Source organism: Thamnophis elegans, chromosome 1 (genome assembly GCF_009769535.1).
Source record: "Thamnophis elegans isolate rThaEle1 chromosome 1, rThaEle1.pri, whole genome shotgun sequence".
Taxonomy (NCBI): domain Eukaryota; kingdom Metazoa; phylum Chordata; class Lepidosauria; order Squamata; family Colubridae; genus Thamnophis; species Thamnophis elegans.
In genome coordinates this window covers 29,803,680-29,829,652 of record NC_045541.1, presented here as the reverse complement: position 1 = coordinate 29,829,652, position 25,973 = coordinate 29,803,680, and the positions used below count along the sequence as shown (strand labels likewise).

Genomic DNA, 25,973 nt, shown 5'->3' with positions numbered 1-25,973 from the left:
TCCATCACCATCCTTCTCTATTCTACAAAGAATAAATAGGTAAAAACCCTTTCTGCATAGGGATGAGACAATTTTCAATCTCCATAAAGTAATAAACATTTCCCTTGCTTATTTGTAGAGCCAAAAGTTAGTGTTATAACCCTATCAAGTATATTTATGTTAAACATAAGCAGCTTGAAACATGATATCTGAAAACATTTTTTTTTTCATTTTTCTTCTGATTTTTGACCAGCCTCATAAATATAAACGAAGGATAAAAAAAACCCTGAACATTTCACTGGGGGAAAAATATTAAAAGAAATCAGTCCCATTTCCTGCTCACCAATGCAAATATCACATCATGTTGTCATGAAAGCCTCTTTTTAAAACCCCATAATTACAATAGATATTTGCAAAATTATTATTGCAGACACATTTTACAAAAAGCATTAACAAACTGTATAATTTACATTATACAGTTTCTGTATTTCTAAGTGGCATCGTTGTTGGATAGACGGAGAGCATGAATGCAAATGAATGAATAAAAGCATTGTAGTGATCACTCTTGAAATGACAGCATTATGATGAAAACCCCCAGCTACTTACCTCCAGAAAACAAGCAAGAGCTTTCACATGCAGCAAACAACATCTACTTGGATAATGAAAAAGGGGAGGGGAAAAAGAAGCTTAAGAACTATCCCAATAAAAAACAGACTTTCGTCAGTAACCCCAGAGGGTAAGATGTTGAGTAAACTTTTCAAGCTGTACCCATTTACCACACAAAGCCTTCCTATTGCTAACCTGCAATATTGCAAAGGCTGAAGTTTCAGCTGTTTCTTGAGGAGACGTGATTTCCAAATATGCAGAACTATGCCATAAATAAATTTACTCTGGGCTGAGTTTTGGCAAGCTGAGAATCTTCCACCACCATCTCCTCTGATTTTGTTGGCTGATTTTCAGGGTAAGAAACTAGAGAAAGAACAACTATCTGTTCGGAGGATGGAAGCGGATTAAAAACACAGGGACCACACTGCTACAAATGCAGAGAGAAGAGGGCCAGGTGTTTTTGTAAGCCAAGTAATTTTTAGGTGTGTTCCTTTTTATCCCAAGCAAAAAAAAAAAAAAAGTCTTGTTTGTCAAGCCTACAATGCTCTTATGATTCACTAGATGTATTCATAGCTACAATACCTGAACTGGAAAGGGCTGGAAGAGCAGGATCAAGGCAATGCTTGCATAATTATGGAGGAACAAAAGGATTTCTTAACATGCTGATAAGCATCACAGCTTCATATAATGTTTAGCCATTCAGATAAGCAAAGAGTAGAATTCAAAGAGAGAAAAATGGACTTGGAAAAATGATCCTACAAAGTAATTTTCTTAGAACAATAATGAATAGGAGGAAATGCTTAAAAGTGAAGATCAGTGATTCAACGCAGTTCTCTTAAGAAGACCAGAAAGAGAATCACGGCCATAATAAAAGTTAATGAGGTAAGAAGTAAAAAGAAGCTTCTGCAAATACAAAATGATAGTTCTATTTTATTAAATTTAGGAAAATTTATATGGCCACTCAAGTCCCTCTCAGTAACTCTGGGCCAGGAGTTGGCAACCTTAAACACTCAAAGAGCCTCAAAGGTCCTAACCGGAACCCCCCCCCCCCCATTCAATTCTAGAGCCGATCAGAAGTCCAGTTCCCTCACCATAGAGTCTCCTCCTAGCGCGGCGTCCTTTTTCCTCTGCAGACTGGCGACAGGGAGCCACAGCAGAGGGATGAAAGAGCCACATGCGACTCCAGAGCTGCGGGTTGCTGACCCCTGCTCTGGGCAGTTTACAAAGTTAAAAACTCAATTTAAAAGCAAGCAATAACCCTCCAACCAACCACCCCCAGTGGCAATAATCAAATAAGCCATTTGATGGGCCCATCCCGGTCTGGTTCCCCAGGCAAAATCAGATCTTCAGGGCCTAGCGAAAGAGTGTCAAAGTGGGGGTCAATCTTATCTCTGTGGGGATGACGTTACATCCTCACAGAAAAGACCCTTCTTCTTGATTCCACTAGCTGAACCTTTTTAGGAGAGAGGATCCATAGCATTCCCTGCTTCCCTACTTTGGTGGGACAGGTAGATGTGATCAGGAAAAGATGGTCATTCAGATAACCTGGTCCCAAGCCATGTAGGCTTGGAATAAAACAATATTACATTTCATATAAACCTTTCATCTGACATTTCATATAAACCTAAAGATGCTTAAGTGTGGTTTCTATGCATGTTGTTCTGTGTATCTTCCATCTTTGGAAAAACAAAAATTTAGCAAGAATTTTGAATTGTACATTTCTTTGTTTTTATATTTACTTGTCACATAATTAACTCTAATTCATCATCACCAGTGCAACAATGAAAAAGACTTTTTGCTAACAGGACAGATGAAGATAAATTGCAATGTTATCCCCTTTGTCCACTATCTGTACTCCAGCACTATAGTATATGGCCAACGTCTATAATGGTGAGATGCAACACAAATAATAGAAAAGACCATACAAAAGATTCCTTTCCAGCTCTTCTCAAATTGTCCAGTTGAGATTATTTACACTGGGAGCTTTTATCAGGTTCTCTGAACTACCTTAGAGAGAAAATATAATAGCGAAATTCAGAAGTGGCTTTTAGTTTAGCTTGTCTAGGGTAGAAAATGAACAAGGACCAAGTAGTGGAACTATAAGGAACTGCTGTATGTGCTCTGCTGTTGCATGCTTCTTCTTTACAGGAGATCAGGGACCTTAGAAAAATGAGGGTTTCATAAAGTTATTTTCCAAAAACTTTCTTAGCAGAAACCTTGAACACTTTCAGCTGCTCACAAGATCAGAAAGATTAAACTATCTATTTTTTATTCAGGTGTGTTTGTGAGAGAAGGGGGGAGGGAGGGATGAAGATCAAACTATGTTAAGCATATGGGAAAGGTGCATCCAATATTCTTCCATATTTATCTTAATTAACCTGGCTTTTGAAAAACATCATAGATAAATGGAATGAGAATACATAAAACCAATGCACCCCAATGCAGGGGAAAATATTTATGCTCTACTGAAGGAAAATATTGTTGCAAGTTTCCTATAATGTTTCTAATCAACTGTAATTGAACTTGAAACGGAAAAAGTATTACTAGCCTTGCTTCGTTACCTATCTTTATTTCATATTAACTTTCGTAATAGCTTAATAGGACCTGTGCTTTTCACAGTTTTATTATATTTTTCAAAAGTGACTTTAATTTCTATGATGGAAAAAGAGCATACTGTAGCAAATCTAACCTCTTGCAATAGAGTATAATCTCAGTTTCTAAAGTACGTGTCATGTGAGGCAGGATGCATACCTTTTCCTATGCATAGGAACAATTTTTACATGAATGTTGTGCACATAATGAACAATATTATAAAGGAAGGGGAGAAAAGGGTACTCCTTATCCCTTAGACAACTCAGCCCTTTTTGCTGAATTAACTGTATTTATTGTAAAAAATTATTCTCTATACTGTACTTACATAACAGAACTCTATCCAAACTCAAGCAGGAATGATTACCTTAGACACAGCATATTGTACTGCAAATCAAGCTTAAATATTTAGAATATGACTTTTAAAGAAAAAGAGAAACTATTTTAAATAATTAAAACAATTTCAAATTTAAATAAGCATTAATTGCATATGTCCAAAGCACAGCACCATATAAAAATATTTACGTAACAATTAATGGTTGAACAAAAAAATGGCAGAGATGCCTTTTCCTATGTTTTTTTTCTTTCTTTTCCCCTTTAAATATTTTTATAATCATAATCTTATTTTAACCTTCATTTTAGTATAGTTTCATTTATGTATATGTATATTTACCCTTTCTTTGTTTTTGCTTTCTTTACTGTTTTACTTAAATAATAAAATTAATATGTCCTCCCTTACTTTGTTCTTACATGCCACACCAAAAACATTTGGGTGCTTTTCAAAACCATTGGCCTTTGCAGAGCCTTTTTATGAATTCCTTTCGACCTCACTGTAACTGACATACATAAATATGTGACTGTTAAAAGGGTTGCATGAAAAGTTATGCTTCAATGTTACAAATCACCAATAGATGGCAGTACTGACATACTAAAAACTCTGACATGTTCTTTAGCATCTCTTCATTTCAGTGGGTGGGAACTAATCATGAAATGCCTGCAGCAAGTCCCTGCATTTTAAGCAACTTGCCATAATTGAATTTCTGATTGCTGAAGAGGCCTTCCAATTGAAAATGACTCCTGAAGAAAGGTTGTTGAGCTAAAAAAAAAAAAAAGTAATGACAGTGAGTGAAAAGAGCTGATTTGTGTGATCAAGAGCGAAGTGGATAACCTAAGATAGCAACTGAGAAGTTTCACAAGAAAAAGACTGAGTGACTGACTTGTGGATTACTCAAAGATAATTTAATGCCAAGTTTAGCACTTGACAAGAATTTGTGGGACATGTTGATGTTGTGTAATATCAGAAAGTTTGTGCAAGATGAATTCTTTACATGCTGACCACAGGGATTAGAATCGCAAGCACTGAAATTTGGCAATTATTGCTGTCAAGCTAAGAGAATGAAGGTACGGAATTTCTTCACAGTATTGTTCCAATTAATGAAATATGGACTCATCATTCTGACTCAGAAATGAAGCATCAGTCCATATAACACTGTATGCACAATTATTAGGCAAGTGATTATTTTGACCATATCATTATTTTTATGCTTATTTTCCACTTACAAACTGCATACATTTAAATGCTTAGTGGATATAAGCATATCAGGTGATATGCATTTGAGTAATGAGGGAGGGTGTGGCCTAAGGAGATCAACATCAAGGTATGCATAATTATTAGACTGCTGCTTTTCCTCAGGCAAAATGGGCCAAAAAGAGGTGCGACTGACTCTGAAAAGTCAAAAATTGTAAAAAGCCTTTCAGAGAGATGTCGCAGTCTTGAAATTGCTAAGATGTTGGGACATGATCACAGAGCCGAACTTTTTGTTGCAAATAGTCAACAGGGTCGCAAGAAACCTGTTGAGAAAAGAAGACATGCTTTGACTCAGATGCAGTGGTGGGTTTCAAAAAATGTTGGAACCTCTTCTGTAGGTGTGGCCTGCTTTCCGGGTCCACTGGTGGAACCTCTTCTAACTGGTTTGGTAGATTTGACGAACCGGTTCTACTGAATAGGTGCGAACTGGTAGGAACCCACCTCTGCTCAGATGCCAGCAAGGTTGAAGTGGGGTACTGGTATGGGCTGGTATTATTAAAGATGAGCTGGTTGGACCTTTTCGGGTTGAAGATGGATTCAAAATCAACTTCTAAACCTACTGCCAGTTTTTACAAGATACTTTCTTCAAGTAGTGGTATAGGGAAAAGTCTGCAACTTTTAAGAAGACCATGATTTTTATGCAGGAGAATGCTTCATCGCATGCATTGAAGTACTCCACTGTGTAAAGACCTTAAATATGAAAGAATAATGGCATGGCCCTCTTCCTCACCTCACCTAAACCCTATTGAACACTTGTGGGCACGCTTCTTAAACAGGAGATTTGTAGTGAAGGAAAAAAGTACATTTCTCTGAACAGTGTCTGAGAGGCTGTGATTGCTACTGCACAAAAAGTTGATTGTCAACAGATCAAGAAATTTACATAGAAGGCTTATGACTGTTATGAAAAAGAAGGGTGGCTATATTGATCACTTCGTTTTGTTTTACTTGTCAGAAATGTTTATTTGTACATTTTCAATTGTTTGTTTATTATTCTCACTTTAACATTTATCAAATAAATGAGAAGGGAAAATTATAGTTTTTCATTTAGTTGCATAATAATTCTAGCAATAGCAATAGCAGTTAGACTTATATACCGCTTCATAGGGCTTTCAGCCCTCTCTAAGCGGTTTACAAAGTCAGCATATTGCCCCCAACAATCCAGGTTCTAATTTTACCCACCTCGGAAGGAGGGAAGGCTGAGTCAACCTTGAGCCGGTGAGATTTGAACAGCCGAATTGCAGAACTGCAGTCAGCTGAAGTAGCCTGCAGTGCTGCACTCTAACCACTGCACCACCTTGGCTCTTCTGCACACTAATAGTTGCCCAATAATTGTGCATACATAGATATTCTCCTAAGAAAGCCAAAACTTCACTTTTACTTTCTTAAATATTCAAGTTTGAGGTTTATTAACATTTCCGATGGACCAAGAACACTGCAGTTGTTCAATAATAAAAATTAATCTTCCAAAATACAACTTACTTAATAATTGTGAAAACAGCGTAGTATCATTGCAAACCTTCACCTGCAGGTAAAAAACTAATCAAAGCCCAGAATTCAGCAGGAGAACCCATGACTACAGTTTTTTGAGATCCAGAAGGTTCTGTTTACACAAATTTCCTTGAATCCAGCACCACCAGCAATTCAGACCCCGATACAGAAATATTCAAAATACTGAAACAATGATTAAGTTCAGAAGCACAAGAAGACATTTTGCTGCAACATGACAATGCTATACCTCACATCTCATGAGCCACCCAAGAGGCAATTGCAAAGTTGGTTCTCACCAGCTTACCCCATTATATACTCCAGACTTGTTATGCAATTTCTACCTTTTCCCAAAATGTAGGCATAACATTGTCGGCATGGGCTTGACCCAAATGAAGATATGGAATAGGCTGTTGGAACCTGATTGAAATGATAGTGTGGAGTTCTTTCTTGATGGCTTTACAAATTGTGTCCATGGTTGGTAGGAGTATATAGTTAATGATATATAGTGAAGAAATAATTACAGTTAATGAAGAATTCATTTCAAGCATTATTTTTTATATCATTTATTAATGTGTGCCCATTAAGTAAAGATATGGAGGAGGAGACATTACTTTTCACTCATCCCTCATATATCACATTCTTTCAGTGACGTGCAGTCAGGGGAGGCAGGGGAGGCAGAGCCTCACCACTGTCATCATGAAAAGAAAAAAAATATATAAAAGGAAAAAGGCTGAGGTAGTTGCTGCCAGAGTCACAGTGGATAACTCTGCTTATTGCTTAACTGTTTAAAAAAGCCTCTAAAAAAGTGTCCTCTACAGGAGGAGGCGGGAGAACCACGTGCTTCATTTAGTCTGACTATATGATCACTCGAGCAGAGTTAAGCAAGGGTTAAAAGCCGAAAAATTCCTTATGTAGATGAGGCACGTGGTTCTCTTGCCTCCTCCTGTAGAGGGCATTTTTTTAGAGGCTTTTTTAAACAGTTAAGCAGAGTCATCCATTGGGGACTCTGGCAGCAGCTAACCCAGCCTGACCTCAGCAGCTCTTGCCTTTTTCCTTTTATATTTTTACATTTTCATGATGGCAGGCAACAGCAGAGTTGAAATCCTCTGTGATTGTGAATCAGCTGGAAAAGGTATGTGGGTCGGAGGGAGGGGGAGGAATTCAAAATTAATGTAATTTGCAAGTAATTTGTGTGTGTGTGTGTGTGTGTGCTTGTTTCTTCACTCAGAGGGAAGAGGGTAGGAGAGGCAGGGAGGGCAGCCCGCCAGCTTTCTTTCTGTGTCGGGGCAGCTCGTCAGCAGAGGTGGGTCTTTTAGCCGCCTCTGCTGGCGGGCTGGCACTTTCTTTCTAGAAAGCGGCTTGTTTGAGAAGAGAGGGGCAGTCCGCCTGCTTTTTTTCCTCTGTGTCGAGGCAGCCCGCCAGCAGAGGCGGGTCTTTTACCCGCTTCTGCTGGTGGCTGGCACTTTCTCTCTAGAAAGCGGCTTTTGGCCGCCCCGCTGCTATGTCCGATATAGAGGCGGGACGCCTCTATGTCGGACATAGCGGCCAAAAGCTGCTTTCAAGAAAAGCCGCTTTTGGGCCAGCCAAAAGCTGCTTTCGGGCCAGCCAAAAGCTGCTTTCAGGGCAGCCAAAAGCTGCTTTCTTTGGCCGCCCCGCCGCTATGTCAGACATAGCGACGGGGCGGCCAAAAGACGCTTTCAAGAAAGCAGCTTTTGGCCACCCCGGAAGCGGCTTTTGGCTGCCCCGAAAGTGGCTTTTCTTGAAGGTGGCCCACCACAGGACGCCTCTATGTCCGACATAGCGGCGAGGATGCCAAAAGCGGCTTTTCTTGTTGGACATAGCAGCGGGGCAACCAAAAGCCACTTGAAAAAAAAAGCCGCTTTCGGGGCGGCCAAAAGCTGCTTTCTTGAAAGCAGTTTTTAGCTGCCCCACCGCTATGTCGGACATAGAGGCGTCCCGCCTTTATGTCGGACATAGCGGCAGGGCGGCCAAAAGCCGCTTTCTTTCTTTTTGCCACACCAGCCATAAACCTCACCACACGTCATTGCATTCTTCATATACAATACAATAGCAGTGTTGGAAGGGACCTTGGAGGTCTTCTAGTCCAACCCCCTACATAGACAGGAAACCCTATACCGTTTCAGACAAATGGCTATCCAACATCTTCTTAAAGACTTCCAGTGTTGGGGCATTCACAACTTCTGGAGGCAAGCTGTTTCACTGATCAATTGTTTTAACTGTCAGGAAATTTCTCCTCAGTTCTAAATTGCTTCTCTCCTTGATTAGTTTCCACCCATTGCTTCTTGTTCTACCCTCAGATGCCTTGGAGAATAGTTTTAATTCTTCTTCTTTGTGGCAACCCCTGAGATATTGAAGCACTGCTATCATGACTCTCCTAGTCCTTCTTTCTATTAAACTAGACATACCCAGTTCCTGCAACCATTCTTCATATGTTTTAGTCTCCAGTTCCCTAATCATCTTTGTTGCTCTTCTCTGCACTCTTTCTAGAGTCTTTTTAAAATTCTGCTTTATGTAATTAAGCCCGCAACTCGGATGACAAATTTGGCATGATGAAGTGCAGTGGTATTTTCAAGCAAATCATCAGTTGAATGTCTTAAGACATATGAGATTGCTTACAGGAAAATGTAATTTCCTGTTAGCATATCTGATTTATTTTCATTAAACTTCTTTCAAAGAATAGCTAAACACAGCAGTTTACCAAAAAATCTATATGAACACACTATTATGCAAATGAAATTGATTAACTGAGAAGAGTTCACAATAGTACAAGGCTCAGTGGACCTGTGGATTCTCCCAAATTCTTTCACCTGCTGATTAACTAAGTGAGTATTAGACAGATAAGGGGGGGAGAGAAACTATGCACTTTTTCCCTTAACTTTTTCTTTCCTTCACACCTTTGATCTGGGGCTCATGGCTCCTGAATTATCTTCAGGATAATTAAAAAGTTTACTAGTTAAGTGCAAATAATAATACTGATGTTCTGGCTATGTCTGCAGTTTAAGAAGATTCTTGGTTTCAAAATTATTTAATAACCATAATAAGATTATCTCTATTTTAAGCTATTCTAGAACAAAAAAAATATGTCGGTAAAGAAGATATCTAAACTGCATTTCAGTTGCAAGAATTCACTATTTGTGGAGTCCTAGGTGCTTTCTGAATTTGTTAGCTACTCTGGTAACGAAATATCTGCAAGCAAACAACCAAGGAACTCTCTCTCTATATGCGGTACATATATTCTCTTCTATTGGTAATTAAAATCATGCTGAAGTCTGAACTATAGATTTCAGAATTATTGAATTATAGATGGTAAGGATCAGAATCCAAAACTGAGGTGAATTCTGGTGGATTGTAGAGGTTTGTGTCATATGCTAGATCCAGGAAGCTTGACATTTGTTCTCTTCCTCTACTAAAGGCAGAAAAGAAAGCGGTATCTGCTTCATAAGATAGTCCTTTTATGTGATAGATGTTAGATACCATCTGTATTGACAAAAATAAACTATGGTGCTTTGTCCTAAATGAAGTCAACATCCTTTTCCAAATTGCATTCTAAAGGGGAAGGTATAAATTCAATCCATCACACTGCCAAAAACACTTTTTCTAATATAGAAGAAAAGGACAACCTATTTGTATAAAAGTCTTCTCCCAGGTCTACTTCACTATGTGTTTTGGGTTATACCCAGGAGTAAACAAGAGAGAATTTCGAAGCTGCTGCTCTAAATGAAGGCTGTTGTCATGGTTAACTGGTACAATGAAAGCAGAATGCAAGAAACAGCAGTACATATTATAAATACTGATGGGAGCCTTACTGTTAAAGCAAGGCAAGATACACAGTTCTTTTATAGTGAATAATATCCAGTGATTTATGTAATATAAGCCACATCTCAAAGCGCATGGTGTTTTGTTAAACCACCAGGCAGTGTCACATTAGCTTTATTTTATTTTACTATTCTGTACTTATTTTATTAGAAGCTAGCATTAAGAATTGTTGCTTTTCGTAAATGTTTCTAATAATGAAGTTAAGAAACCCTGCATTTTTCACAAAATGTAGTAAGTTAGGCTCGTTTCCCATAACAGCTTTATGTGATCAACAACATAATGCACGGGCGTAAAACTCATGGTGTCACGCTGCCGTCATGTGATATATGTATTTTCCCTTTGGGGTGCTGGGGTGGGCATGCCCTGCGTGTGACGCATCCAGCCTGCAAGCCACCAGTTTGACATCGACATAATGGGTACAACCAGTGGCGAAATTCAATTTTTTTACTACCGTTTCTGTGGGTGTGGCTTGGTGGGCGTGGCAGGGGAAGGATATTGCAAAATCTCCATTTCCTCCCCACTCTGGGACCAGCCAGAGGTGGTATTTGTCGGTTCTCTGAACTACTCAAAATTTCCGCTACCGATTCTCCAGAACCTGTCAGAACCTGCTGAATTTCAGCCCGGGTATAACCCTGCCTAGCAAGTATTATTTGCCAGCATATCATATCTATTGCTCTGTTTTAAGAACTTTATGTATAATGTGGTTCATATAAATCATGACTTATGCGGAAAAGAGTTGTCAGCCAGATTTGTAAAAAGATATCTCTTGGGATATTTACTGGCTGACTTTTTTTTTAATTTTGCCTTTTATTATTTCATAGGTAACTCAAGGTAATGAACATAGATAATACTGCTTCCTCCTCCTATTTTCCTCACAACCACCAACCTGTAAAATGACTGGCTAAGGCCAGACTCGAACTCACAGTCTCACCCTTTCTAGCCTTAACCACTTTTTAGCCTGGTACCTTAAACTGTAGATCAAACTGGCTCTCTTTCTAGTCAGGTTAGGATCCTAGAGATTTAATGATCCCCCCCCCCCCCATATTTATGTTTTTTGTCCAGGCAATAATACAGAATAATCTTGGAACTATCTTTGGTGGGATAGTTCATTTAACTTACCAGTCCTGAAAGTTTAATGACCTCCCATCCAAATAGTGACCAGAACATCCATGTCAAACACCACCTATTGTAAGGAGCAGACTACATACTATTGTTTTGTATAAAGTACAAGTTGCATTTTTCAAAGTCTGGTTGGGCAATAACATTGCTATTTATGTTTAATATCACTACAGTTAACATTATAGTTCCCTCTTATGCAAAATTTATAGCCCTGTTTTAAATATTGGGAAATTTTGGCCCTTCTGTCATCTGAATAGGTTGCTTCTGTTGGCCCCATCAATTACTTAATCTCCTGAAAGCTAGAAGTGGATTCTTTTTCAAACTCAACAGCCCAAAATGTTCTCTCTCTGGAGCTAATATTTCATTCAACTTAGTGCAGCATTAAGAAGCAGGTTCAGTTGTGTTTAGAAGGAATGAACACCTGAATAAAATTTAAATATTTTCTGCAGTTTAAGTTGCAATGGTTGCCAAAAAAAATTATTGAATTTGTTCACATATAATAGCACAATCGACTGGATCTTAAAAATAATACTGCTCAGGATCCTAATTTAATTAAACAAAATGTTAAATCGTTTGTCTAGAGCAGAAGTTCTTTAATGACTGGAATTTTAAGAAATGTCAAAGCATGATTACTCTTACACTAACACAGAGCAAGCATTGTTCATGCTGTTCTGGAGCCGTTCAAAGAAACCTTTAAACAACAACTGAGACACATTTCCCATGCTAACACGATGTGACTATATTCTGGCATTATAATGAAAACATTATTTACCCTCTCGTTTTATCTATCAAATCATTTGCCAAGTATCACCTTATCTTATCAACTATAAGTCATTGCATATGTGCTAATAGTTATACTGCAATGCATATTAAATGAGTTTTTTCCCCAGTGCCTGTTGGAAAACACTCTATAAAAACCACTTTGAAAATGCTGAAGTAATTAGGGAGTAACTTTCTCTGTGGTTAGTCTTATTGATCTTTTAATTACGCTTGACTAGATTATCCAGTAATTTGACATTCATATGTTGTCCGAAATAGTTTGGAATAACTACTGAGGACTAATAAATCTCTGTACCAAATAAGAGAGCCAACTGAGTCTAGCGGTTAAGGCACCAGGCCAGAAACCAGGAGACTGTGAGTTCTAGACCTGCCATAGGTACAAAGCCAACTAGGTGGGCAGCCACTTCCTCTATAAGTATAAATATAATCTTTATTGTCATTGTACTTAAATACAACAAAATTGGTCTAAGAACTAGGAAACACACCATGGCATCCTACTTCCAAAGTATTGCCAAGAAAACTGTGGGGACATGTTCAGGCAGTTACCAGTAGTCAACCCTGGCTAAAAGCCAGAAAAATAATAATAGTTGAAGTCTATCTTGGGATTGTTATTGTTATCAGCTTGGACTCATCACTCCTGCTTTGCACTGTTCCAGGTGAATCTCAGAAACTCATTACTCCACATTTGCTAGCTTTCAGATGAATATCTGTCAAGTGTATAGGAATATATATATAGCCTTGGGGTTTCAAAGTCACATAATTTCTGATCTAAACTAACACACTGAGCTCAAGTGTGCCATCCTCAGGAGGGAAGAGCAGTGCAACAAAGTACAAAGGCCACACTGCTTGTAACACTGGGCTCTCCCTGTAAAAAGTATTTTTTCTGATTTCACCCTCTTCCCAATTCTGCTCAGAAAAGCCATAAAAAAGTCCCCAACTTATGACTAGTTGCAATTATGATGGAAAAGTTACTTTCAACCTGATTTCTAAATAATGGCAGCTGTAGCACCCTGTGGTCAAATGAACGAAGGAAGGAGGAGTATAAATCCTTCCATTCCCTCCATCAGCGGTGGTATTCAGCAGGTTCTGACCAGTTCTGGAGAACCGGTAGCAGAAATTTTGAGTAGTTCGAAGAACTGGTAAATACCACCTCTGACTAGCCCCACACCTATCTATTCTCTGCCTCCGAAGTCCTAGCTGATCAGGAGAAAATGGGGATTTTGCAGTAACCTTCTCCTGCCACCAAGGTTATTTTGCAGTAACCTTCTCCTGCAAGCCATACCCACCATGCCACGCCCACAGAATTGGTAGTAAAGAATTTTGAATCCAACCACTGGGGCCTGCTTCCTATCCAGCTGGGTCCTACCCTCCTCCCTACCCATCACTGATCAACCACTTTGCTTTTACTGTAGATCTCCTTCCAGAAGTACCCACTGCACCACATAGCCTTCCTACACAGTAGAGGCCTCATGGCTCCGTCCTGGAAGTAGGTGTCAATTTTGGAGAGGACACCATTAATTGTGGCTGCTGCTAAATGTCGCCTGCTTCAGAGATTACATTAGGCAAGTAGAGAAGGCTATTTGAACTTCAAGGACCATTCATTGTCCCTTCAGCAATTAATCCAAGTCCTGATGGCACTGAAAAGGGAGATTTGCAACTTTCAACCATCACAGTGTCCTTGCAGTCATATGAACATAATTCAGTCCTTTGCAATTGGTGCGTTTACAACCGGCACAGCATCCTACAGTCACATGACTGCTTTTTGTGACTTTCGGAACCAACCTCTGATGAACAAACTCAATGGGAAAGCTGCCCACATTGATTCCCTTGATAGCAGCCAGAATTGATGTCTTAGGTCAAGACTGGTTATGTGCGGTTTTAATTTATGACTGTGTTGTTTAGTGATAAAGTTGTCAATTGCAGTCAGTAATGAGGGCTTATCTGTATTAAAGATTCCTCTGAGCCAAGCTCAATTTTTATGACTTCATGAACACATCCCTGTAGTTTTCCTGATAACTATGCAGAAATAGTTTGCCATTTCCTTATTCTAAGATGGTTTTTGATTTCTCAGATTAATGTATAGCCTTGGTTTCTCTCAGATGGCTTCACATCAAAATATGATCCATGACCTGATCTTGCTCAAAAATACAAGCAAAGATAAAAGTAATTCCTGGTTAATTACAGGAATTGAGATCAGAATTTCTTTCGCTAAGCAACTTGGTAATAAAAACACTACATGACTATGCTACTGTAACAGAAATCCTGGCACTTCCTGTTACCGTCATTAAGCAAATCATCACGGGTTGTTAAGCAAGGGCATCATGTAGTCACTATTTGAAGCCTCCTGCCAGTTTCCCCATTGACTTTGTTCGTAGGAAGCCAGCGAAGATCATGAATTGTGATCACATGACTGTGTGAAATTGCAACATCGTAATTGCAAGACAAGTGCCTGGATCATGAGGAAATTGAGCCTAAAGCACCCAAGTATCCCAGCCTCAATTTCCTGCATCTTTCTTGGCAACTTTTCTGGGGAAATTTTATTTACTTATTTATTGTCTCATTTACAAAAAGTGATTGTCCCGAGGTCACCCATCTAGCTATTTTACCTAAAACAGACTCAGAGTCGCCAGTTTTCTATTCCGATGCCTTTAACCAGTCTCGCTGGCTGGGGAATTCTCGCTCTCGCTGGCTAGGGAATTCTGGGAGTTGAAGTCCACAGGACTTAAAGTCGCCAAGGTTGAGAAACACTGCTTTAAACACTACATCAAATTCCTTCTCAGATACAAGATACAATTTTTTTAAAAATCTTCAAATCTGTCTTCTTTTAGATATTCTCAACCACAACCTCTATATTTTTCCCAATTTATTTATTTTGAAAAAATGGTTGCCCATTATATAGTATATGCTATAATTTTGGGCAGTTTACGAAACAGCAGTAAAAAAACTTTTAAAGAAAAAAGTATTCAACATTTTAAATTGCCTATTTTTCTCTGTACATATTGACAGCTTTACTATTACCAACATGTTTATGTTTCTAGCCTACTAAAATTCTCTTGATCTACCTCCCGTAGCAAAACTCTCCTGGTATGAAAATCTACATCAACAGCCTCAATAATATTTCAGGCATGGAATGATGGCTTATGACAAGTATTCCTAAGGATTAGACCAATTCGTAAACAGAATTAGAAGCCCTACAATACTCTGTTGCTTTACAGGATTATTTGGTGCTAGTTTATTTATTTAATCAAATCTATAATCCACCTGAGTTAGAGTCACCAGTCTAAGCACCTTACAGCATCTAAATTATTGAAATAATAATAAAGGAGAATTACTAGAAGCACTTCTAGTAAGAAAACAACAAGATCAATTATAACACCACACAAGACATAGATCACAAAGCAGGATGAGAGTCCAAAGCCTACTGAAATAACAAGGCCTTCAAAGCTTTGCAGAAACAATACAGTATCAGAATGACATGGATTTCCAAGTGCAGCCACACAGAAAGCCATCTCTAACAGCTTGCAAGATGACATTGCTTTAACCAATAGGGCACAGAGTAAACCAATCCTGCAAAAAAGAGTTGTGAAAAGATCAGCAGATCTTTTTGCAATCTAATAAATATCTGGACCTTAAACCATGCAGGAGAGACAGTTTGTTGTAGTGGTTAGGGTACTAGGCTAAAAAATAGGAGATTATCAGAAGTAGTATTTAGCCGGTTCGCACCGATTCACCAGTAGTGGAAATCGCAGGTGGGCCTGCCCCGGCTCTATGCCATCTTATTGAGGCACGTTTTTGAGGCCGGGTGCATATGCAGAAAGTATGCACGCGAGCAAAGCACGTGTGGAAGGCTGGGCACATGTGCAGAAGGGGTGTGTGCACCTATGAAGCAAGTGCATGCGCACATGGTAAACCAGTGGTAACAAAATGTGAAACCCACCGCTGGAGATTATATACTATAAACTTTAGTCCCACCTTATGCATGCAGGCAGATGGGTAACTTTGGACCACTCATTCTTTCAACTCTAGAAAGAAGGCAAAGCAAACCACTTGCCAAAAGTTTGCCAAGAAAACTGCAGGAACTAGTCCAGACTGTCACCAGCTATGAACATTGATTTCAAGACAATAAGCTACATACAATTTTATAGATGACAACCAGCTGAATTGTACCTAGAAGCCAGTGGCAGCCAGTGATGATCATGAAGCAATGGTGTCACTACTCATGGTGTTACTACGCATTCTAGACCAAAGCAAAGGCCTTAAATTCAATCTTGACAAAAAAATATTGACTTAATCGATTCATTGAGCCAATGTACTGGCTCAACAGTATTAACTATGAAAGGGATTTAGATGTCCTAATGCAGAGTTCTCCAACTTTAAGACTTGTGGACTTCAACTCCCAGATGGAAGCTTGCCAAAGAGAGATACAACCTAGAAGTAAGGATACCTTTTCTGACAGTAAGAGCAATAAACAATTGAAAAGTTTGCCTCCTGAGATTGTGGGTGCTCCATCAATGGAGTTTTTCAAAAATAGACTGGAAAACTATTTGACTGGGATGTATAAGGCTCCTGCCTTGAGCAAGGGATTGGACTAGATGACCACCAAGGTCTCTTCCAGTCCTATGATTCTATGACTGAAACTAACCCGAAGCAAGCAGTAAAACTACTGAAACACAATGCTCCCAAATGCTGGGATTAGTCAAGGTACTACCATAACCATTTCTTCCACAGTTACCACGCAGTCATGAACTTACCATACTGAGCAACAAATGCAGCACTACTTGATTCTAAAATGGCACTTTTAGAATAATTAGATCTCTCAGAAAAACATATTGTTGTAAGAAATATGCAGTGTATATTTTGTTCTCAATTTCAGCAACCAACCATGGATAATAATTTTTAAGGAGCCAGGAAACAGTTGTTTAAGACACCAAACATACCGTAAGTTAATTTTCAAATATATATGGCAAACTTTGAAAACTATTTTTGTCAGTTCAGATTATCCCATGATTTTACAGTGTTTTCAGTTATGGCACATGTTTTGAGTTTGCATTCCTTTATTCCTCGGATCCTTTTAGCTTTTCCTTCTGAATAGTTTTATGGTTGTTTGAAGACAAAACTCCTGGTACTGTACATGGTTAATTACAGAAAAAGGGATTTACTTACCAGCCAAATTAAGTATGCTTAAGCCACTATATTCTGTGTGTTTCTGCATTCCTTTCTATAAATACTTCAACTACTATAACTTTATCTTGCTCCCCTTCACAACATTTCTAAGAACATTGTTCTTTTCCCTCACATGACAGGCTTCTAAGCTGGTTGGTATAAGGAACAATAAAGTCAACCCATAAGCTTAATAATCTATTAAGGATTTTGATTCAAGAATTCTGACATTTTCACAATTAAAATGCCTCTCGTCAGGCAGAGAAAGCCTCTGAACCACATTTGAATGTTGAATGAAAAGGTACTTGAAAACATTTTTATAAGATATATCTATATGGTATAGGAACAGGCCTCTAGACAAGCCCCAACTCAAGGAAATTTGAAAACTGTTCTGTTTAGTTGGATTCACCTGTATAATACAATATGGTTAAAGATAGCAATTATTTAAGTAAAATGTTTTTTTATATACATACTGTATATGTTGGAATTTCATTTTATTTGGAAAGGTATATAAGATACTGTAAAGCAGTTTGCATCAGGCTCATGGCTTCCAGATGTGATGTTTTGTAATTTATTCAGTGCTGCCTTCTATTTGGGGAACACTAACATCATTAGGACAAATGCAACCATAATTTCTAGCCACCATGGTTTATTTCCATGTAATTTGTGCATTCTGGGAATAGTCTAAATCCCTGATGGTGAACCTATGGCACGCGTGCCACGGGAATCAGGCAGAGCCTTCTCTGCAGGTAGGCTAGCCATCACCCAGCCCAGCTCTACTGCACATGAATGCACACCTCCTGCCAGCCAGCTGGTCTCTGGGTCTCTGCCACGCAGAGGGGTTGCATGGGTGCATGCGCAGGGGGGAACTCACATTGCATTTTGGGGAGGCACAAAAATCAATGGAGAAGCCAGATTCATTTAACAAACATGTAACTAACTTAACAACTGCAGTGATTAATTTAACTGAGGCAAGAAAGGTTGTTAAATGGGGCAAAATTCACTTAACAACAGTCTTGCTTAGCAATGGAAATTTTGGGCTCAATTGTGATCATAAGTCAAGGACTATCTGTAAACTAGACAGAAATTGCACTGTTGCTATTATAGTACCAAATCCTATATTTCCTATTTTTTCAACAATATCCAATAATTTATCTTTTAAACTACCCAATAGCTGATGCTCATTTAACGGTAAGTAATGTAACTCTACCGTACACCAACTTTCTTTCACCAGTCAAGCTCTCTGTAACCAAAACTAAAGATTCATATCAGATAAATGACACTGTTAAACATTAGGATTCACTCTACAAAACAATAGAGCGGTCAGAAAAGGACCAGCCCAAGAATTGCTCCTTTTATTGAAATCCTGTGGTGTCTATAATTGCTAATTATAGCTCCACTCAAGGCTTACAATCACTGCCACTGCATTTAAATATGATTGTAATTTATTTTTAAAATAATTTAAGGATACAATTAAGAGCAAAGTTTCTGCTTAGAATTCCTCACAACAGTATCCTTTGCAAAAGTACAAAAGGTATTTGGAGAACAATGGATTTGTTTTATCATTTAAACTGCCTTCAGTTTAAAACCAATCTGCATCCAAATATAGATGGGGCCTTACTATGTTTTTAGACATTCATTCAGAGGAAATTGCTGCTCCAAACACTGCCTCTTTTTGTGATTACACAATTTTTCCAATAACCTCCTTCAGCGACAGAGGCGTGGGAATCTTGTGCTACAGTAAAGCATTTCACAAGAACAAATTTACTAGTTAAATAACTATAACCAAAATGTTTTTTTTTTTAAAAACAAAGCGGACAGCGACTTAGAATAACTTAGGGTTAATATGAGTAGACAGACACAATTCTTGGAAAAGACACATATTGCTGAATTATGACTTTAAAAGATATTGCTGACTCACTTGATCTGACAGGTCAACGGGTCCCCCTTTTCTAGATGCACAATGTTGTTATAGTAGCTATGACAGCTACAAACAGCAGTAAAAATGGAGCAATACTAAACTGGAATATTTCTTTTTCAACATTTTATCTGAAAAGAATGAAGTGAATCAGCACCTTTCTTAAAAACTATTCAGTACATTCAACAGGGTTTTCTAACTTCTGTCAGTGCAGACCTCTTAAAGAAGCAGCTCCAAAAGCTTATTAAGGAGACAGATGAGCACAAATTCAAACTTACAACAGATATCAGAGTGTGCACAGCGTTACTACGTGAGACAACCCAGGAGCAATAATAGCAAAAAGAGGTTTGTAATAAATAGTGGTTTTATCTACAAAAGAATATATATACACGTCAGTGGTGAGTTGCCAATTTTTTTTACTACCAGTTCACGTGCAGGAGCATCCAGGCAGTTGGGCGGAGCCTCCCACCACCGCTACAACCAGTTCGCCTGATCCAATCCGGGAGCAACCCACCTCTGAGAAACGTACTATAGGCAGGAGTCAAACAATCAGTAAATTACACCAAGGATGAACACACAAGGAGACGGACAGACAGACAGATAGGGCCTCTTCTTATGATACAGGCTCTTAAAGGATAACAGCTAAAAACCTTGCTGACTCATTCCCATCATTACATCAGTGAGTGCCTCATTGTAGCAGCTGATCAGTTCTTAAATCACTACCCTGACAGATAAAGTGAGTATACTCATTGTACCAGTTCATGATTCCTTAAGGAGGTATATATTTTTCCAGGTTTCCAGGACAGCTGCAGGATTCTAGGAAAATGCATATTTGAATCAAGGAAGTAAAATACTAGCTTACATGCACACAAAACTATTCATACTCTTTCCTACTCCCATACACAGATCTGGGAATAACTGACATGGCACAAGTATTAATTTTGCAGGCTACTTATACAGTCATTATTCTAATAAACATCCTTTTCTTAATTTTCTCAATGTGTTTTCTACATATGAAATATTTTATATAGCTCAAACAACTGGTCCACATATACTTTTGTCTCATCCAAAATCCATCTGTGACTATCTAGCAGTGGTAGGTTATGACCGGTACGACCATACACAGTGCCTACCGGGAGCACCAGATACCGTTCCGGTACAGTGCTCCAGAAGGCCTACCTGCCTGCCCAGCTCCTTACCAGTATGAGCTGTTCGGGGCTTCTGCACACGCGCACAGTGCCTGCGTGATGCTCCGCCGAGCAGCTGGAGCGTTGTGGAGGCATCGCGGAGCATCGCATGCTGCGCGCGTTCATGTGGTGGATGCCCGGCCCCGTTGCACTGTACCAGTTGCACCGGGATCCGGAACCCATCACTGCTATCTAGGATATGGTAAAATAGGATGTACTTGTTTTAAATGAACAAATAATCTAATAAACAACAAAGAAAGGTCACCTGTCTTGCAATTGGTTTTTCTTGCATAATCCAATCTCTTATCAAGGATTTGTTCCTTCAGCATTCCCAGTCAAGATAGAGGTATAAATTACTCAGAAAAGAAAGAGGCATCCATACATCTGAATTTAAATTCAAGGCAGTGGCAACAACTTAAATTCATTAAATAATAATGTTTGTTAGGGCTATGCACTGTTTTTGAATATATAGCCCACAGCATCTACTTGGTACTTTTTAAAGCAGCGGCATCTTTTTCCTGGATTCATGAAACATCTACTTTAAAGAGTTGTGGGTGGGTACTATATTTACAGTCTTGTATTCTCTTCAGTACTTTGTTTGGAACAGAAGCCAAAGTACCATGCAATCCTAGCATTTGTACTAAAGCTAGGCAAGTTATTTTACAGGGCTCTGAGCACTCCTCCAGATCTGGTCAATGAAGCAGATGTTCCAAAGTATTCCCACAACTTTCCAATGCTTTGAAATTCCACCAAATGATTTATACAGGCCTATTTCATACTTTCTTCTATATGGCGATCAGGGTGGTTTTACATATGGTTCACAGGTGGTCTATTTTTCAAGTACTTAGAGGGCCAAGACTGCCTTTCCAAGATTGCAGCTTTAGCTTCCTTGAATGTTAACACACCTTCAGGCCATTTATTTATTTATTTATTAGACTTATAGCCCTTTCAGCCCTCTCTAAGCGGTTTACAGATTTTTTAGCAAATTGAGTCAGCAACTTGCCCCCACAATCTGGGTCCTCATTTCACCCACCTCTGAAGGATGGAAGGCTGAGTCGACCTTGAGCCGGTGAGATTTGAACCGCTGAACTGCAGATCACAGTCAGCTGAAGTGGCCTGCAGTACTGCACCCTAACCACTGCGCCATCTCGGCTCTTCAAATATAGTCACTGGCTCTGATCCTGGAACCATATCACATGCTTTATATATTAATATAATATTCAATGTAACCATTATTGTTAAAAAACAGGCAGCAGTTAGAATAGTTTGTAACAAAACATAGGCAATAAACAAGAAGTTGATTCACCACCACCACCCCTATTTTAGCTTGTTTCTGTCTTATATGCATTACTAATATTTTCCTGCAATTCTTCCATAATCCAGACTACTGAAGAGTTCTACATAATGAGACTTTAAAAATAATTTTGATGTCCAACAGATTTCCTACTTATTAATATGAACAGGTTCTGGCCTGTTGCTTAAAAAAATAAATTCATACCACAATCTACAGGAAAATGCAGTCTGAAAGTATAATTTCTTTTGCGCTACTACTAACACCACTACACATAAGCACCATACAAAAGGCTAGTAAGATTATTTGCAGAACAGAGTGGTCTCTCACACATGCCTTTGTTGTTTAAACCACTTTGTAGAATATAATATACAATATACTGTGTATGTAGAGGGGAAACTACTTGGATTGGCCACCCTCTTAAAATCTTGGGCTTGGAATTATGAGCACCAGAAACAATACCTATTTGTTTCAGAGTATTTTCAGATTGATAGGCTGTCATGTGCTGAACTACCTGTTCTTTGTTTTGTGTACACAAACATGAAGTACAATTGGTGCAACTGTTAACTCTTCATACTGTATATAATCTCTGAGAATGTAAGAGAGAAAACATAGGACTTCTCCAGTCTGTCCCAACCGCATTTCAGCTTCTGAAACTTCCCTCCACCCTCAATATCCAGGGCCAATAAGTTATATTCCAATCCTACATAACAGAAACAACCCCCCCAACACACATATACACACACTCACTATTTCCATTTCTTTGAAGGATTTTTCAGCACCTGTCCCTGCGTAAAGAGGCTCAAGGAGAGATAATCAATTTCTTATTGGATTTGGAAGTATTTAGAAGTAGCAAAAGTTCCCACTGCTTTCCAGTGTCTCAAAAGCCCACCATAAAGGCGAGAGTCCATCCTTCTGCTTCTCAGTGCAGAAATCCCCAATATGTTCCAGTAGATTTTAAAAGCATCACTTGGAAGCAGAAATAGCCAATGTGGACCCTCAGAGTCCTACTATAAGGTTTCTGTACTGCTGTGAACTATACAATTTAAAGTTTCTGCACACTGCTATCAAGCAATTTAAGCAGGAATATACCTCTGAGTAAACAGGTATTTTGCTTATGGCATTTGTACTTTACTGCAACAAGCAAGCACTCGCCCTCTAAATAAGTTAGGCAGTCATAATATTAAAACTTGATAAGTGTTCTTAACAAGAAATTCACAATGGTAGCATCATACATACATTCCAAAAATACTTATAATATTTGCACAACCACCTGCTTTGCAGTTTTTGTCTTCTTAACTGATGGGAAACTAAAACCCAATAAATATATCCCCAATAAAAAAGAATAGTATGTCGAAGTACTGAAAAACTCAACCAAATGGGAAAATGCAAAGAAAAAAATATGGGACTTCATGCTAAGAAGTAACAATTTATATATAGCACAACTCTTTTAGTTAAATTATTGAACAATTTATAATAGTTGCATCACAATATTATTCTAAGATATTTGCTACTACTACCCTACTTCCTAGATGTTCACTATTGTCTCCCCCACCCCAAGATTTAAGGGCATATGAAATAGTTTTGATGAAAGTTGCATGATATGAAACTTCTCTCCTTTGAAATAATGTTTGGTTTTAATTCTCCAAAGAATCAAAATGAATGTTTCACGCTTCCTTGTTACACAGCCTTTTAGCTTTCCATAGCTTTCCCCAAAACCAATCAAGGAAGATAAAACCACAGAAATCTAATACTCTTATGCACGGCTTTGCACTAAATTATCTGTATAGTAAGCCAAAAATAGTTTAAGATTATAATTAGCCCACCTGTTTCCCCCATTTACATGCAAATACATTTTTCTTGTTCAGAGACTGCATGAGAGATTTCCCAGTCCTTGCAAAATATCACATTAAATCCACATAACTACTCAAGTTTGTTTTCAGTATGCGTAAGGAAGAAGCAGGCACTATCTTTCAACACTTAGAAGTCCAACAATAAGTTTTTTTTTAAATCAAGTTGAGCTGACTTGCCCTTTCCAGAGGTAAGGTGTATTGTTTTACCCAAGCAAACAGGAATGCTTTGTAAGGTGAATTATTATTCCACCAACACAGCATACCATACTCACATTCCTCTCTGCCAAGGGTTACTAACTTATCTTTGCTTTCATCAAGTGAAGCTTTTCCTCTCCCCCCACAACCTTTAAAGAAATAATTATTACTTCCTCACTCAAGCCTTAAAATTTGGAGGCATTCAAAATAAATCTTCCCAGTTTCCACAACTCACAGAAAACTGAACCTTACTTAGGAATAAACCCAGCTGACTTAACCAAGTTTCGGGTCTTTGTATCTTGTATTTTTCAAATAAGGTGCACACAACTCTATGCATCCAGCGTAACTTTATTCAGAGGCTCTTCTCCTCTAAAAGTTGTCATTCCCAGTCAAACCACCGCAAAGGCTGAGAGACTGTTCCCTACCCTCCTGAGGGCAGCTGGTCACCGTCTCCATAAGACCCATCATCCCCAGAGCTCCCCTAAGTGAAGCACTGACTTTCTTAGCCAGGTAAGTTTGGGGTTTTTTTTTAAAGGAAGGGGGGCACTACGAGTTGGAGGAACAGGAGAGCCACTTACCTGCCCCCCCCCCTTGAACTTTTGTAAACGGGGCGCCCTTCTCACCTTTTGCCTCTCGGCAACAAAAACAGCAGGAAGGAGAGAGCTTACCTGGAGAGAGCCACGTCGCTCGGTGCCGTGCAGGTCTGACCGTCCATTTCTCTTTAAGACGGCTGGTAAGCTCCAGGTCGAAGTCCAGCGGAGGCAGGAATGCAAAAACTACGCCTACTCCCTTGCAAGGATCTCTGCTCCCCGCCTCACCTGTCTGGAGCCGCCGAAAGCTTTAGACTCTGGCGGCGGTGCTGCTTTCCCGCCGCTTCAGCGTCCCTGAAAGGCGACTCCGCATTCTCCCTTTCCTTTTCCCCTCCTCCCTTCAAAAGCGGGCGCTTTCTTAGCACCGGTTGCCCAGCTGGCACGGCCCCGCGCGCGCTCCTCCTCCTCGCCCTCAAAGGCTCTTCTCCTTCCCGGAGCTCAGCGGGAGCCGGGCACAAGGGATAGGAGGCTGCTTTTGAAACCACACCTTGGAAAACTTCGCCAGGAAGGGAGGCGGGGAACCAATGAGCGGGATGGGGTGGGGGGGACAAAAATAATAATCCCGGCAACGCCGAGCTTTCCCGGCTGCAAACGCCAGAGGGAAGCCGCGCTTTCCTGCAGAGCCAGAGCAGACTGGCTCCCTTTGGAGCGCTCTGCCTGCCTTTTCTTCCGAGACTTGTGGGTGTGTTTGTGTGTTTATGTGTATTTGTGGGTGTGTTGGGGACGGGGGTGTAAAAGGCTCCCTGGTTTCTTCCCCCCCCCCCCCGTTTCCCTCTCGGCGGGCTTTCCTCGCGCTGCCCTTCGCCTAGCCAAGCGCTTGAAGCAGCTGTTTCCGCAACAAGCTGGGAGTTGCAGCTGCTCATTCCCGCCGCCGGGGGTTGGAGGGAGGCGTGTGCGCTAACCCGTACGGAGGAGAGAGAGAGAGAGAGAGAGAGCTTTCCAACAGGTGGGGAGGAGAAACGCAGATCGCTTCGGGCGTCGGAAGAGGTTTAATCCTGTTAACGTTTCGCCCGGGCCTCTCCAAATCCGCCTCAGCGCGCAGGAATCCGGGTTTGCAAACTCGCTTGGCTCTTGGGAAGCAGCGGCTTTTCAAGACACCCCTGCGTGTAGGTGCCGCGGCCCGCGTTTTCCGCTCTTTGGGCTGCAACATCCCCTCCGCAAATGGGATGTTTTGGGGTTGTTTTTTGCTGCAAATCCTTAGAACCCGGTTCAATTGACTGGGTGGTTTTGCTTGAAAGAAAGGAAAGGGTATTTCCCAGGGGTGAAATTCAGCAGGTTCTGCAGAACCGATATAGGAAATTTTGAGTAGTTAGAAGAAAACGGTAGTTAATAAAAATTGGATTTCACCACTGGTTTTTCGGCTTCTCTCTTCCAATGCCCAAAGCGACTTTGGGATCCCTGTAAACTTTGCCTTTCTTGTCCCGCGCAATATTAGTTTTTCAGAATTAGAAAAATCGTTAATTACAACTGAACAGGCTGTCTCTGGCCTAGGATGGCAACATCGCCAATTTTGCGAGTCACTTTTAGAAAACCTTGCCAAGAAAATTGACCAGACAGTCACCAAGAGTCAACACTGACTTGAAGGCATTCCCCCCCCCCCCCCAAATGGAGGGAGGAAAACTGGTGGTTATATTTCAATGGCCACACTAAATACCATGGGGGGGGGAATCTCTTAAGCCTCTTAAAGATTTAGGGCCTTTCCCTTGTAACTCCTAATCATGGTACAAACATACCCTGGCAACATGTTTTTTTCCCCTCTCTCCTGGCCTCTTGACATTGCTGTCAGCTCATCC

At 39.8% G+C, this 25,973-nt stretch overlaps 1 protein-coding gene across 4 annotated transcripts in view; it reads right to left on the bottom strand.

Annotated features, from left to right (window-relative positions):
• Positions 1 to 24,645, bottom strand: part of COBLL1 (cordon-bleu WH2 repeat protein like 1) — a 133,214-nt gene extending 108,569 nt beyond the window's left edge. For 2 of the 4 annotated variants that reach the window (XM_032210737.1, XM_032210775.1), the window contains exon 1: positions 24,259 to 24,645. In XM_032210737.1, coding sequence (XP_032066628.1) covers positions 24,259 to 24,305 — 47 coding nt within the window. In that variant the 5' untranslated portion in view covers positions 24,306 to 24,645. The remainder of the gene's footprint in view (positions 1 to 24,258) is intronic. The other 2 variants (XM_032210746.1, XM_032210766.1) reach the window with 1 other exon arrangement.
• Positions 24,646 to 25,973: the final 1,328 nt, after the last annotated feature.